Source organism: Petaurus breviceps, unplaced genomic scaffold, assembly GCF_028583685.1.
Source record: "Petaurus breviceps papuanus isolate PSGF00001 unplaced genomic scaffold, PetGlider_PUasm1.0 207, whole genome shotgun sequence".
Taxonomy (NCBI): Eukaryota; Metazoa; Chordata; class Mammalia; order Diprotodontia; family Petauridae; genus Petaurus; species Petaurus breviceps.
This window is the reverse complement of record NW_027185850.1, coordinates 23598083-23613928: the sequence shown is the minus strand read 5'-3', so window position 1 is coordinate 23613928 and position 15846 is coordinate 23598083. Positions and strand designations below refer to the sequence as shown.

Below are 15846 nucleotides of genomic sequence, written 5' to 3'. Positions count from 1 at the left end.
ATCCATCTTTATAACCTGACTAATGTCTAATGTCCAAGTATTTACAGATCTTACACTTGACTATAAGCCGCCATGGGGGGAAAAGGAGGGAGGGGGACAAAATGTGAAACTCAAGGAATTGTAGAATTGAATGTTGTAAACTAAAAGTAAACAAATTAATAAAAATTATCTAAAGACAAAAATAATAATAATAATGTTCTACTGCTAAATAAAAAACTAGATAGCATGGAATAAGTGTAAATAGAGGACAGGAAAGGAAAAAAGAATCTTCCTTTTGCCAGTCCAAAAACTATCCCCTGTCCACCACAAAAAGCAAAGGTTTTTTGCCCAAATGATACCCTTACCACCTATACCAAAATAAGGCTAGTGGGTATAAAATGGACTTATCCAGGAAAATTCTTATTTCATTAAGGTTTTAACTAATTTCACATTCTGTGACTTGGGAATTATTTGATTCCTTGTTTCGTTGGTCTTGTCACCAACAAACTCTGACAGTGAAAGATCTGGACTTGAGAATATGCTAGTTTCAGGAAAAGAAATTGGCAAATAGGATGTACTCAAGAAGAGAGAAAAGCCTGATTCAGCATTAACTGCTTCCCCAGTTTAAATGGAGGGGAAAAGCCCACAAGGATTTAAAAAACAATGAACTCAAAATAAAAGTGAATAAAAACACCTTCTGAATTAAACAGGAAAAGTGAGATTTTTATTAATTGGCCTTTTGAATTAGCTTTCATAATACTAAAGTTTTTAACACATTTTACTGTTTTGAATGCATTAACTTAAGCTTCTCTCTGCTCCTGGGGCAAAACCTGCCAAATGGTAATATGTAAATGGTCCAATTTGCCACATGAATTTTTAGACAATCAGAGAGTGCTCCCCTCCACGTATGGCAAGTGCAAGGCAGGTAGAAACAGAAATAATCTTCTGCAACCACTGTGTTCCACTGCCCCCTAGTGCTAAACCAAAGGCTTACTAGAAAAACAGAAGAAACTTTTAGAATTGTTTTTAAAAATGCTTCTCCCCTTAATTCCCACCTACAACCTCGTTAAATAATAACTCAATAATAAATTAAATTAATTTATTCATAATGCAATTTCAAAGGCTCAGTTCAAACATTACAATCTTTTACTTTAGAATATTTAATGGATTTCTCTACACACCCAATAATCCAGGGTGTGGACATTTAAGGCAAATGGGCACTTTGGAACGTTAGTTTCACTTAATGTCGGCCAGTGTGAGGTCTTCAGAGAAGTGTGGGCCAGGACATCTTTTGTCCTTATTCTCAAACCTGCAGGACAATGACAGGTAACTCCTTAGAATGCATATTATTTCTGAACATCATTACTATTTTCCACAAAAATCATTCTAGGAGGTGAAAATTATTACAGCTGCACTGATTGACAGACATCAGAAAATGGATGGGCACAAAGGCTCACTCTCAGGGGACAGTGAACACCTTATGATTTTCAAGTTCACACAAAGAAAAACACACACACACACACACCCTTTATGTGCATACATGTGCCCCAACAAGCACTTTGTGAGATGCCTCCATGATTCCCTGGGTCCCTCTGGTCCCTTCTCCCTCCCCCCCCACCTCTCCATGGCTCCCTCCACTTTGGGGGAGCTGGGTAGAACCCAGCCTCTAGGGCACATATATTGATTTAGACATTTTAAACAAAATAAGTATCTTACAGGCCACACAGACTACAGCACCTGGTACAAGTAATACCAGAGGACAACACGCCATAGGCTTTTCTTGACCCCACATTTCATCACCAAGAGTGCATCCCTGGGAAAGAATCTGTATGTTTCCAAAGGAGGGAAGAAACAGGCTGATCACCTCACACCCCAAACGTCACAGGCTGGATGCTTTCTTTCTGTTCTTTGTGGAGTTGCTGGGCCCTGTTCTTGAGGGCCTCAGCCTTAGCATCATCCTTAGGGACCCCATCACCCAGTTTATACATGCGGCTGGCATTTGCACAGGCCCAGATGTGACCCAGGTCACAGGCTTTCAGAGAGTATTTCAAGGCCAGGCCCATGTCCTTGGGGACACTCGGGGATCCTCGAAGGTACATGGTACTGAGATTGAAGCAGCTAGGAGCATAGCTGCCATCACAGGCCCTTGTATAGTAGTCTCGGGCATGAGCCAGGTCAGGCTTGTTGTTACTGATGCGCCCGTCTTGGGTCAGCAGTCCAACATTGTGACAAGCATTTACTGACTTCTTCCCAGGTTTCTCACAAGCCTTTAAAAAACAGTCATAGGCATTTTTCAAGTTTTGGGTTAATCCTCCTATGGACAAAGAAAGGAAAAAAGAAATCCACGTCAGGTCAGAACTTTAATACTTGGAGCAAAACCCTGCTGGCAACACTTGGAAGAAAACAGTCAATTACAGAATGAGTTTAGTTTTTAGCCCATGAAGCATCTTTCTCGTAATGTGGCTGGGCCATAACACCTAGGATGAGGACTGGAAAAATAATTCTGTTACATATAATTACAAGTCTGGCTGAACCAGACAAGCCCAACTAGGGAAGTGGGGAGGGGGGCTGAAGAGGACAGAAGTGCTGAGAACTCAGAGAATTATGGAAATATATTAAGTGACACAGAGTGAAATAGGAACCAGAGTCCACAAAAAGATCAAGGCAAACAACAATGTGAGTCCAGAATTCTGATCACATCTTTGACCTAGCCTAACTCAGAGGGCTGAGTGATTGTGAAGCAAGCTGCCAACCGCACAGCAAGGAGACTGTGGATTCTGCCCAGAGATGAGGTGACAGTCATTTTCAGACACAGACAATATCCTGGTTTTTTGCTGTTCCCTCCACCCAGGGAATGATACCGCCAAGACAGGGTTCAGAGAGATCACTGGGAATGACAGAGATGTTAGAAAAGGGCACCCATAAATATTTTCTAATTGAAGAGAATGAAGACCCCTGGGTGAAGATGGATTCCTATGTCTAGACAGATGGAGGCAGCTGAGTCTCATGATCATGTCAGTTCCCAGCAGGAGGAGCTGAAGACTTTTAGTCCACCTTCTCATTAGATAAAGCCCACCCACTCATTAATTGCTAACCAATTTTGGTTGATTTTCACCTGTCAGAGGCACCGCCTTTTCCAAAGGTATTTAAGCATTCAGGATCTCCAGGGTTTTGTCTTTGGTTACAGAGAGAGACCACTAACTCTCAATATATTGATTATTTGCTAGCTTAATTAATAAACTGATTATTAATTACCCAGAAAAAAGAGATTGAAGACCTCACTAGTCTCTGGAAGGGGAAAGCATCCTACCAACTACTAAAAACCAAACATAAAGACAAATAAATCCTGGTGCCTGGTGCCAATCACAAGGACTAAACACCCTCATGTAAATAGTGGACTTACACTTCTTTAGAAATGCACAACATTATGTAATGATCAAAACCCAATCTGAGAGCAGGAATCATAGTAGCACTTGATCAAGAAAGCTGTAAGGGACTTCCGAGGCCAACACTTCATCTAAAAGATGAGGAAGGCACAGGAGGCGCCAGCAGGTGAGGTCACACAGACTGTAAGTCAGAGCCAAGCCTAAGGATGTTATTTAAAAGAAAAAAACTACCTAAAAAATCATTATGTCAAATAGCCAAAAAAACTAGAAATGATCTATAGAAGAATGATTGAACGAGCTGTTACCGTAATAGAATATTACCAAGCCATAAAAGTAACATATGTGAATATAAATAAGTATAAATTATTTCTGATGATACATAGTAGATGCAAATACACAAGAACATACACAATCAATAAATATTTATTAAGCACCATGCACCAGGCAAACTAAGCACTACTGATACAAAAAGAGGCAAAAGCCAGTCCCTGCCTTGGCTCACAATCTAATGGGGGCAATAACAGGCAGACACATAGGCACAAACAAGCTACATACAGGGTAACAGATAGGAATAATTATTAGGGAGAAAGCGCTAGGATTAAGATGTGCTGGGAAAGGCTTCCTGTGGAGGGGAGATTTAAGCTGGGACTTGAAGAAAGCCAGAGAGATCAGCAGGTGTAAATGAAGAGAGAGCACTCCAGGCCTGGGGACAACCAGTGAAAATGCCCAGGGCTGAGAGGTGGAGTGCCTTGCTGAGGTTGCAGCCAGCAGGCCAGTGTCGCTGAAGCAGAGTACTTGGGGAGGGGGCAAGGGAGAGTGAGATATAAGAAGAATGGAAGAACAGGAGGGGGTCAGGTGGCAAAAGGCTTTGAATGCACAACAGAGGATTTGGTATTTGATCCTGGAGTTGGTGGATGGAGCTACTGGAGTTTTCCGAGTAGAGAGGATACAGTCAGTCCTGAGTTTTAAGAAAATCACTCTGGGGGCGGCTAGGTGTCACAGTGAATAGAGCCCTGGAGTCAGGAGGACCAGAGTTCAGATCCGGCCTCAGACACTTAACACAAAAACTAGCCCTGTGACCTTGGGCAAGTCACTTAACCCCAAATGCCCTCCAGAAAGCAAACAAAGAAAAAGAAAAACACTCTGTTGGCTGAATGGAGGATGAGCTGGAGAGGAGTGAGACTTGAGACAGGGAAACCCACTAGCAACTACTGCAATAATCCGGGGATGAGGGTGGCAGTGTCAGAGAAGGGAAGGGGGTGTTTGGAGAGAAGCTGCAGAAGTGAGATTGACAGGTTGTCAACAGCTTGGATTTGGGGAGCTGAGAGATAATGAAGAGTCAAGGATAACAAGGGCAGATGTGGGGACAGCGACAGTAAATTCAGTTTTTGACATGCTGAGTTTAAGGTAGAGTTACTGACAACCTCAGTAAAGGGCACCATCCTGGACACAGCAAAAAGTGACCCAGAGCACTAAGAACCAGTTTGAGTCGCTGCAGAACTTACAGTCCAGGCTGGAGACAAGACATATGTACAGGATAAGAGAAACAATGTAGGGTCAGGGCCCTTCTTTTTACCTTTCCCTGTTGCATAATATGCTCCCAGTTTGTAGCAGCTATCGCTGTGGTGGTAGTCTTCACAATTGAATTTCAATACCTTGGCTGCCTCGTCAAAGTTCTTCTGGATCCCTTCTAGAAAATCTACCAGCCTGTAGCAACCTAGGGCAGAAACCAGAGAGCATCAGTCTTCAGTGCCTGGGCTGGCCTTGAGGGAGGCAGTGCTGGTGGCCTAGACATGTACCAAGAAAGCCAAGACCTAATTCATTCACATCCATTCAGTTTCCCAGGACAGTCCTTTGATTTTTAAGTTAACAACAGAAATAGCTTAAGAGCCAGCACTAACAGAGCCCCTAAAAGTTTGCTAAGCTAAGGGTTTCGATGTTATCTCCTTTGATCCTCACAACAGCCCAATGAGGTAGAGGTGTTATTACTTATTCCCACTTTACAGATAAGGAAACTGAGGGCAAGAGAGATTAAGTGTCTTGCCCAGGATCATACAACTTGTCATCATCAGAAACAGAAATCCAGCTCTGGTGTTCCTGACTTCACATCCAATACTCCACTCAGAAAAGTTATAACTCCCAACACCAAAGTCTCCAAATGGTTTATAGAGACACTGAATTTTAAAACTGAGAGAGACTTTAAAGAAGGTCTGCATTTTACCAACAAGGGCACTGGGGTCCTGAGACGTTAGATGCCTTGCCCAGGGTTGATGCTTGTGGAACCCCTCCCCCAGTTCTCTTCCAGCACACCAGCCATCCCTGTCTTTGAGGGCTCTTGAATCTCTAGTGATCCATCTGTCCCTCCTTGCCTAGACCAACCACGAGGTACTGGGTAGAAAGTCAGAGGGTAAAGGGGGCGACACCTCTACCCCTGTATCCTATTCCTCTACGCACCCCTCCACTAACATGGTGCTGATCACAACCAGCAGAAGTCAAATTTAGGAAAACTACTTCCTGCTATGCTATTTTTTTAAATCACAAAAATCCAGATTAAAAAGACAAGCGATTCTCACCACCCCGGGGTTCAGGCTCCATTCCACTACTCGACACACATTTCCCAGGAACGACCAGAACCTCGTGGCAGAAAGAACATGACACTCACGAGAGGAACAAGGGTGGGCTGGCACCGCGGCTCCACCCTGAGAAGCTCTACCACCTTCACCTCCTGGAGTCTCTATTTCTCTCTGTACAATGGAGGTGACCATATCTGACTTACCTCATAGGGTGCTTGTGAGAAAAACACTTTCTAAACCTTAACAGACTAAAGAAAAGTGAACCACTATGATTTCTAAACCCAAAATCTAGTCCGCCTTTATTAGTACTAAGAAAATGAGACTATGTAACAGTAACCCAAATAACCAGGGTTCTCTAGAATGAAATTTCCATCTCAACTACAGCACCAGGTAATCAGACTAAGAAACACATGTTCTTGGCTCGGACACACTGAGAAAACTGAAGACTTTCGGGAGCAGATGTAGGGAGAATCCAAAGAGCTGTAAGGGCTCGGGACAAAAAACAAAACAGAAAAACCACCTCCCCCAGAATGGTCCCGATCCTCAAGAAGCTGACATTGTACGGGGGTGAAAAACCATCTACGTAGAAAGATGTCTCTGTGAGGAGAAGGGAAGAAGCACCAACAATGAAGAGAAACCGTGGCTCCCTGGTCAGGGCTAACAGCTGGTGCTTAACCTCTTTGGTATTGTCAGGGTTAACAAGGGATTTTAGGAGGCAGAGGAGCGGAGAAAGTACAGGGAGAGAGACAGAGTGGATGGGGATAACCTCAGAAGGGAAGGGGGGGGGTCTTAATTTACATTAACTCCACAGAAATAGAGAAGGAATTCTTTCCCGTATGGTCTTCATGAACTCCACAAGGGCTTTTCTGTCTCTCCTAAGTATTAAGTACTGTGGATACAAAGAATCACAGTGTCAACAAGGGGGGGGGGGGGGGGGGAGGCTCAGCTCGGGCAGTGAATGGGGGCTGCCCTAGAGTTAGGGAAACAGAACGTCGGCCCACACCACACAGCATTCCGGCGGCTCCCAGACCGAACACGCCGCCCCGTCAGTCATCCTCCACCCGCTCCAGCCGTCTCCCAACTCCGCACGTTTTCCCGGGCTGTGCCCCCTGCCTGGAACGCCGGCCTTCCTTCAGTTCCCAGCTAGAGGAGGTCTCGCTCGCAGGGCTTTCTCCCCCACTTATCCCGTCCGGGGATGGCGGGGACGAGGCGACCCAAACCTCGCCTCCGCAGGACTGCGCGCTCCCGGAGGGCCAGGAGCAGGTGCCTAATAATTGCACCTCCTGGGAGTGGCCCTAAAGCCCGCGGCTAACGCGGGCGGGGCTATAATTAGGATTTAATCCTGGGGTCAGGAAGGAGGTGCGGCAGGACTCGCTGAGCAGGGAGGGGCCCGTGCGGCGGCGGGGGAGGGGGCGGGGGCGCGGGCGCAGGGGCGTTAGGATCAAAGACTGGGCGGCTGGGGACCGGGAAGGAGGACGGGGACGCCGGGTCTGGAGGTCGCCTCGGGCCCGGCCTCTCCTCCCGCTCCACAGCCCGCGCCCTACTCACCATCCGGGTCCTTCTCCTTGTAGCACTGGTAGTGACACTCCACCTTCATGTTCTCCAGGAAAGAGGCCACCTGCTCCTCATCCTCAAAGTCCACCAGACCGGCCATGACTGCCGCCGTCACGCATGCGCCACCCCCTAGCCAACCAGCGTGCGCGCCACCAAAACCACCTGACCCGGACTGAAGACGTGCACCTATTGCGTCTGCGCGCGCCGGCGGGGAGGCGGGGCCGGCGGGGAGGCGGGGTCAAGCACTCTCAGCACCTGCCTCCCCGCAGACCCAGAGCTGCGCGCATCTGCTCCGGGCAGGTAATCCACCTTTCTATTGCTCGCCGAGCACTTTACGTGTATGTATGTACCCGACCCTGGGAGGTCGGTGCTCTTCCAGTTTTACAGGTAAGGAAACTGAGGCACAGAGAGGAAAATGACTTGCCCAGGGTCCTGCCGGAGCCAGGAGTAGAACTCGGTCCTCCCGACTCCAAGTCCAGCTCTGTCCGCTGCTGTTTACAAGTCGAAGGGGCAGCACGTATTGCCCAGTTTAACTTCTTGCTTTATGGTGTAGGAAACTTGACACTGAATGGGGGAAAGGAGTCGGCCAAGGTACATGGGTGAGTGAGCTGGGATCCAAGCCCATATATTGACTAGAGACCTAATGGCCTGGGGGTGGGGGGAAGGACGGAGAAAGGAAGAACCTAGATCTGGAGCTGGAAGCGGGCGCCCGCTGTGTTCCTTACTAAGCACTGGGGAGACAGAGAAAGGAAAGACGTGGGGCGTGGGCCGCAGGGTCCAGGAGCTCATCGCCTAATGGGGGAGACCACACGCACACACCAAGTGTATACAGTATTAACTGGGGATAATTGGTGGAGGGAAGACACTGGCCATGCGGGGAGCAGGGAAAGGCTACTGTTAGCTGGGGCTTGAAGGAAGCCGGGAGGCCACTCCAATAGTCCGGGTGATGAGGGTCCGAGCTAGGGTGGTAACAGTGCTTGGTCATTTTGGAGAGAGTAGTTCAGGATGAATAAGGTCAGAAGCCTAAGGACAGAGAGAGGGAAAGAAGGTGAAGGCAGCTATTACAGACAGCCTTCTCAAGAAGCTTAGAGAAAAGAGATACGGGATGATCTAAAGGGAGGGATAGATTAAATGAGGATTTTTTTGAGGATGGGGAGACGTGGCCATTTTTGTAGGCAATAGAGGAACAGCCCAGAGACGTTGAAGGCAAATGAGAGGGTGGGGATGACAGAGGGGACAATCTGCTGGAAAAGGTGGGATGGAAGGAGATCACTTCAGCATGTTGAGGGGTTTGCTTGGCAAGAAGAAGGGGCACCTCTTCATGTGAGACAGGAGTGACGGTATCTAGTGGCAGAGGGCATCTGAGAGATAGGAGAAGAATGAGGGAAAAGAGGAAAGGAAACTGTCCAATGGCCTCAATTTGGTCAGTAAAACAGGAGGCAAAATCATCAACTGAGGATGGGGAAGGGAAGACCTGGATGATTTGAAAAGGGATGAAGAGGTTTGGAAGAGTGACTGTGGTGGGTGGGATACTAATCCCAAAAAGTGTGTGAGTAATTGGGTCAGTCAGCTCTCATACTGTCTGCACAGCTGAGTAAAGGTAGTGAAGGAAATGGGAGTAACCAAGTCAAGTCAAAAAGCACATAAGAGCTTACTGCATGCAAGGTGCTGTGCTAAGAAACGGGGATACAAATATGAGCAAAGAAACAGTCCCATCTGCACTCAAGGAGCTTACATTCTAATGGGGGAAAAGGGAAGGGAAGGTTCTCTACTGTACAGAGACATCTTGGAGAAGTCTCGAGAATCAGAAACAGAACTGAGAGTGGAAAGAATGGCTGTCCTGGACACTTCCTCAAAATGGAGGTCCTGGGGGGCACTCACCAGTGGGAGGAGGACCAGGGGTGGAAGGATGTTCCAGGGTGAGGAGGCCACAGGCTCTGAGGAGACTTCTAGGGTTTCATGGACTCTCTTACTTGCCCAGATCTACCACACCCTGATGGATCAGGCTGCCTTAGGGGTGCAGTAAGTGGAGTCAAGAAACCTGTGTCCCAATCCCAAATCTGCCACTCACATGAACAGGTCAAACCACTCCAAGGGCCTCAATTTCCTCATCTGTGAAATGTAGGCGTTAGACTAGAATTGTCTCTATGGTCAAGTCGACAAGGAAGGATAATGATGCCCAGTTACATCTAGGCCACTCTTCCCACCAACTTCCCTTTGGGGTTTGGGAAGGAATGGAGAAAAAGAAGGGAAGGGAATGTGGATAAGTCATCCCACTGACATATTTTGTACCTACTTGTATATGTCCATAGCTCCCTCGATAGAGTATAAATTCCTTGAGGGCTGGGACTGCCTCATTTTTGTGTCCCCGGTGCTTATCTAGACTACTTGTTGTTGGTTAATCATCTTTCAATCACGTCTGACTCTTTGTGACCCCTTTTGGGATTTTCTTGGCAGGGAGATTGGAGTGGTTTGCCATTTTCTTCTCCCAACTCATTTACAGATGAGGAAACTGAGACAAACAGGGTTAGGTGAATTGCCCAGGGTCACACAGCTAGTAAGTGAGACTGAATTTGCACTCTGGAAGATGAATCTTCCTCAATCCAGGCCTGGCATTCTATCCATTATGCCACCTTATCTTCCCCAACTAACCTATAATATATCTTTAATAAACACTTATTATCCAAAACACCATTTAGACCACCTGAGGAGGTGGTGAGCTTGTCTGGGATGTCATAGAGAGATATTCCTTCTGGGTATGAGTTTGACTAGATACCTGCCTGCTGAAGTCCTTCCAACTGTCAAACTGTGATTCTGGGACCCATAGAATGTCATACAAACTTCAGCTGTTCTGCCATTCTCCCAACAGCCTCCTCTTTTTCATCTCTGAAAAGCTGCATCTTTGAAGGTCCTCAAAGGCCATTTTCACAACATCTGTAGAGAAGCAGTGTGGTCTGGTAGAAGGGACAACAGCCTAGTCCTCAGAAAACCCTGAGTTAGGTTTTGACTCCATTCCTCACTCAGCATGTAACTAGGGGTAAGTCACCTCTCTTCTCTAGCCTTGGTTTCTGGAAAGAGCACTGTATTTGTAGTCAGAGGACCTGGGTTCAAATTCCCACTTGGCCACTTACTACCTATGTGATATTGGTCAAATCACTTACCCTCTGGGGCCTCACTTTTTTTTTTTTTAATTCGCACTTTCTTCCTTCATAAAATGAGGGCTTTGAACAGGATGACTGCTAAGGTTCTTATTTAAATCTTAAATTGGGGCGGCTAGGTGGCGCAGTGAATAGAACACTGAGCCCTGGAGTCAGGAAGACCTGTGTTCAAATCCGGTCTAAGACACTTAACACTTACTAGCCCGTGTGACCTTGGGCAAGTCACTTAACCCTAATTGCCCTGCCTTCCCCCCTCCAGAAAGCAAAACAAAAGTAAAATAAGTCTTAATTTAATTAATTGTCTCAAATATAAGATTCTCCTATTTAAATCTCTGATCCCCCAATCTAGGATTGTTACAAGAAAAGCCCCTTGTAAACAGCAGAGTGGGCATTATTTCCATTTTTGTTTAATCTCCTCTCCCAGGAACACCTAGTAAAGCTGGCTTGCATATTGTAGATGCTCAGTAAGTGCTGAGCATAGGGCTTGAGTTAGCTGCTGTAAACCAGCCCCAGTCTCTCTCTTCCCCTCTTCTCACTCTTCATTCTCATTGTCATTCAGTCATGTCTGACTCTCCGTGACCCCATTTGGGGTTTTCTTGGCAGAGATCCTGGAGGGGTTTCCCATTTCCTTTTCCAGCTCATTTTGCAGATGAGGAAACTGAGGCAAACAGGGTGAAATGACTTGCCCAGGGTCACACAGCTGGTAAGTCTCTGAGGCTGAATTTGAACTTACGAAGATGAGTCAGGCACTCACTGCATCCACGGTACCACTCAGCTGCTCCTCATCCTCATTGCCTTCTGACAATGTGAATCCTCCCCTTCTAGTAACTCCTCTCAGGGCTTTGCTGCCTGCTTTTCTTCCTTCTCGGTCTCCTTTTCTGACTCATCATCTGCTTCTTTTCCTCAAGGCTCTCTGTTGGGTTTCTCTCTCTTATTTCTGTCTACATTCACCTTGGAAATCTCATCAGCTGCCATGGTTTAAAGGGTTAGCAACTTCCAAATCCAGGGCTTTGAGAAACTGGGGAGTGCACAGAGCAGGGCAACCAGGATGAAGGGCCTCGCCTTCGCCTTGTGAGGAGAAGTCGAAGGCCACAGAGATGATGCACCCAGAGAAGAGAAGACTTGGGAATATGAGGGATCAGCCTTCCTCTGCTCAGCCCCGGAGGGCAGAACCAAGAACAGTGCTGGAAAGAGGCCGTCCCAACGTGGAGTGGGCAGCCTTAGGAGGTGGAAGCCACCAAACAGAGGCTGCCCAACCAATATCAGCCCTGTCACATGGAGGATCCCTTTGGTTAGTGGCCTGGGCTGAGGCCCCCTGCAGCTCAGAGACTCTGGGATTCTGCTTAGCCTTCTGGCCTCACCACTGCTTCCATCTCTGCCTGTGTTTCTTCATCTCTCAAATGGGGGTAATAATTCCTGCTACAGGATCACCGGGAAGACAAGACCTGAGTGGCATCTCAGCTCGGTGCTCTCCAGGTGAGAATAATTGTAGTGACAGAGTTCTCGGAAGTCTGCAAACAGCTCATTTGATCAAACCAGTGAGCTACGGGCTAATGAATTAGCGCATTAATCACCAAGAGGCGACTAAGTGGGTCTTGTTCTAAACTCTAGGAATAAATACAAAGAAAAAGCCAAACATGGGAGCTTGGAAGAAACAGCATGTGCATAACTTGGTATTTACAAGATACCTACAGAGTAAATGCAAGGTTACCTCAGACGAGGGCACTTCCTAAAGAAGGTGGCCTTGACCGGAACTCAAAGGAAGCCAGAAATTCTGAACAGCAGAGAGGAGGCATCAGGGACAGCCATTTAAAGGCACTCAGGCAGGAGGTGAAGTATCGTGTGGAGGCCAGTATGGCTAGACTACAGAGCGTATGGAGGGCAGGAAGGTTTAAGGAGACCAGAAATATAGGAAGGGCCCAGATTGTGAAAGGCTTTAAAAGCTAAACAGAAGACTTTATGTAATAGAGGAAACCATCGGAGTTTATCATGTTGTAAGTGTAAGCAAGGCGGGATTTTTGTTGGTATTTCTACCAACTATTTCAGTTGCCAGGATCCGTGACCGTAACAGTCTCTTGTTCCCAGGTGCCTTACTCCTTCAGACTCTGGCCCAGTACACAACTATAACACATCCTGTGCTGTCACATAGAGGCAATTAGGTGCTGGGTCACCTAGGTTTTCTCACCTTTTTTCTCAGAACCAATCAGGTACTGAGTCCCAATAGGCTTTGGTGCCTTCCGTCTCTGAGCCTATCAGTATATATTCTGGGAAATTGATACTTTGCCTTGGGGCCCACTCATGGGAAGGATGCTTTCCCGGAGACCTTTTTGATTTCTCTGGGTAACCGTTATTAAGGGAACCTCCCCAGCTGTGAATGTGAATCCAGATGTTGGTGCTCTTGGTGATATATTTTCTTCACTTTCAGGGTGATGACCTTTTCTCTTTTTTTTTGTTCATTTACTTTTATTTTACAACATTCAGTTCCAAAGTCCCTTGAGTTTCGAATTTTTCCCCCTCTCTCCCCTCCCCCCCCATCATGGCAGCATGCACTCGAATATAGGCTCTACAAATGTCTTCACCTTAATCATTAGTCAGGTTGTACAGAAGGATTCTAACTGACGGAATGATCAGGGGGAAAGAGGAAACAAAACAAAACCAGAAAAAGAAAGAGAGCAGGTAGTTTGTTTCAGTCTGCGTTCAGACTCTGCAGCTCTTTCTCTGGATGTGGACCTCTCTTGAGTTCCCTCATAACCTTACATGGCTGAGAGGAGCCCAGTCTATGGAAGTTAGTCGTCACACATACGTTGTGTCTGTGATTGTGTACAGATTTCTCCTGGTTCTGCTCTTCTCGCTCAGCATCAGTTTGTATAAGTCTCTCCAGGTTATTATGAAGGCCGTCTGCTCCTCATTTCTTATAGCACAGTGATGACCTTTTCCATGAATAAGTGGATGATGTTAGTAAAGGGGGAACCCCTAGGGTTGAATGCACAAGCTGGCATGCTGTGTGTGCCTTGACTGGCCCCCATCAAGGCTTGGGGAGAATCTGGGTTTGCCTCAGCTGGCCCCCACTGAGGCTTGAGGAGATCTAGGGAAAGGCACAAGGTGTGCCAGTCTCAATTGACCCCATCGAGATGTAGGAGAGTTGCCCCCCTCCTTCTCAAGAGCCCCTTGGAGAAGGGTGATTAGGGAATGCTGTAGGAATTGGTGCTCAACAGCCCTTGTGAGAAAACGAGATAAAATAAAGTAAGATTACTTAATGCCTCTGAAGGTGTCTGCTGGAGTCTGAAAACTCCAGTGCCCCTGTGTGTTATTGTGTTATCACATTAACCAAACCAAAGGCGATGAGGATGGGATTGGTGTACACTAAAGGAAGTATGGGGTTTAGTGGGACTGAGATAGTTGTCCCAGTTATTGCGTTATTTTTTGCAGCTCTGGGAGCCTGTGTTGTGGTTTGGTTAAAGTTAACTATAGAGATAAAAGAGGAGCCAGAGAAGGTTTCTTTTGAGCTTCTCAGAGCCAAGGCCATGGCCAGGATCAGGGCCAGGGCTTGAGTGGAGTAACCCTGTCCAGACTGTGCTGGAGGGGTAAAGGCCCTAGAGCTGTGTTGTGCCCAGAGCCCAGGCCACAGCAGCCCCTCCCCATGTGAGGCTGGGGGAGGACAAGCTGCCCTGGAGTTAGGGCAATGTGAGCCAGAGACAGAAGTGGGGAGGGGGGGGGGGCCGGGGCTCGGGGCACAACACAGCTCTAGGGCCTTTACCCCCCGGGGGGGGGGGGGGGGCCAGGGATGCCTGGAGCCTGCTGAACCTGGACCCAGGCCGGAGGGAGAGCTTGGAATGGAGCAGCCTCTTCCCCACAAGGTAAGACATGGAGCTGCCTGCGTCTGGACCCTGGCAGGAGCAGGGAGCTGTTAGCCCCTGGGCCTGCAGGAGGAGGAATCCTGGAGCTTGAGACTCAGCCCCAGTCAAGATGAAAACTTTGCAGCCAGGCAGGAGCAGTGAGCGTGCTTTACTGTTCCATCCCCTTGGGATAGGTTGGGACCTGGGGGTGGAGTTGTCTATGGTGGGATGGGGGAAGTGCCACAATCCCAGAGAGCCCACCCTATTGGCTTTGTTGCCCAGCCGCCCCCCAGGTCTTGTGGCGGAGGCTGGAGCAATGTGGACTCTGGGTCCTTAGAGCATGTGTGCACCTGAGAGTGGGGGGGAGGGAGATGTGGGAAGGGAGGGGGGTCAGGGAGCCTGCAACGGCAGCTTGGGGAGAAGAGGGCTTTCAGGACTTGGATACTTGTGATTGAGGGGATTGTAACCTACTGTGACCTGGGATGGAGGGTGTTGTGTTCTCTGCTACCCCTGGGGCCCCCGATTGTATAAGCAGCATTTTGGACAAAGCTGCCTGCTCACTCCCCAAAGAATGTATGAGGTGGGGGGTGTGATATGTTATATTATAACTGAATGATATGTTTTGTTTCAGGCCTTGTGGCCATACTTATTGGGGTGAAAGGGCAAGTTACTTTTGTGTCTATTTGAATGGATTGTGAATATTATGCTTTAGTTTCTTGGCTCAAAATTTAGTTTTAAGGAAAGAGTGCTTATTATACTATGTGATTCGATCCTAAAATATGTGTATATATACATACACACGCATGCACACACATATTCACAGCAGCCACTCATATCGCATTGGCGATACACATGTAGAATGTTATCTCTTTTATGGAAAAGGAAAGTGAGGCTTAGAAAAATCAAACGGCTTGTCCAGTCACACGGTATCTGAGGAAGGCTTCAGGCCCAGACTCTTGTGACTCCAGGGCCAGCCCTCTGGCCACTGCACATGACGGATGAGAAGTCTGCTGGATCAGGCCTTGGTTTTCCTTCTAGTCTTGCCACTAACAAGCTGTGTGACTCTGGGCAAATCACTCGACCTCTCTGGGCTTCTATTTCCTCACCTAGGAATGAAAGGGATGGACCAGATCAGTGGTTCTCAAACTTTTCCACAGTGGTAGAAGTCTTCAGTTTCAACAAAACTGTGGCAGAATGCTGATAGGACAATGCTGTAAACAAATGTTTAGTGCCTATTAACTAGCAACATGAGGATGATTTCTCTCCCTCTGTGTCTCTCTCTGTCTCTGTCTCTCTCTGTCTCTCTGTCTCTCTCTCTCTCTGTCTCTCTCTCTGTCTCTGTCTCTCTCTCTCTGTCTCT

At 47.4% G+C, this 15846-nt stretch overlaps 2 protein-coding genes across 4 annotated transcripts in view; one reads left to right on the top strand and one right to left on the bottom strand.

Annotated features, from left to right (window-relative positions):
- LOC138164975 (sterol carrier protein 2) overlaps positions 1–15846 on the top strand; it is a 465527-nt gene that overhangs the window by 175490 nt on the left and 274191 nt on the right. The window lies entirely within an intron of this gene.
- On the bottom strand, positions 1062–7641 carry LOC138164973 (cytochrome c oxidase assembly factor 7-like). Of its 2 annotated transcripts, XM_069092986.1 has the most exons (4): positions 7487–7641; positions 4942–5082; positions 1844–2293; positions 1062–1288 (listed from the first exon to the last, which is right to left on the bottom strand). In XM_069092986.1, exons 1-3 carry the CDS (start codon positions 7590–7592, stop codon positions 1845–1847), a joined length of 696 nt encoding a protein of 231 aa, XP_068949087.1. In that variant the 5' UTR covers positions 7593–7641; the 3' UTR covers positions 1062–1288; position 1844. The 2 variants fall into 2 exon arrangements, with proteins under 2 accessions (XP_068949087.1, XP_068949086.1); XM_069092985.1 differs by having other exon boundaries at positions 1062–2293; positions 7487–7640.

Excerpts from the sequence above, each read along its gene's own strand:
- LOC138164973 (XM_069092986.1), bottom strand. The coding sequence starts at position 7,592 with ATGGCCGGTCTGGTGGACTTTGAGGATGAGGAGCAGGTGGCCTCTTTC. Across the intron at positions 5,083-7,486 it reads CAAGGAGAAGGACCCGGATG|GTTGCTACAGGCTGGTAGAT; the intron begins GTGAGTAGGGCG and ends TTTCTGCCCTAG. Across the intron at positions 2,294-4,941 it reads ATATTATGCAACAGGGAAAG|GAGGATTAACCCAAAACTTG; the intron begins GTAAAAAGAAGG and ends CTTTGTCCATAG.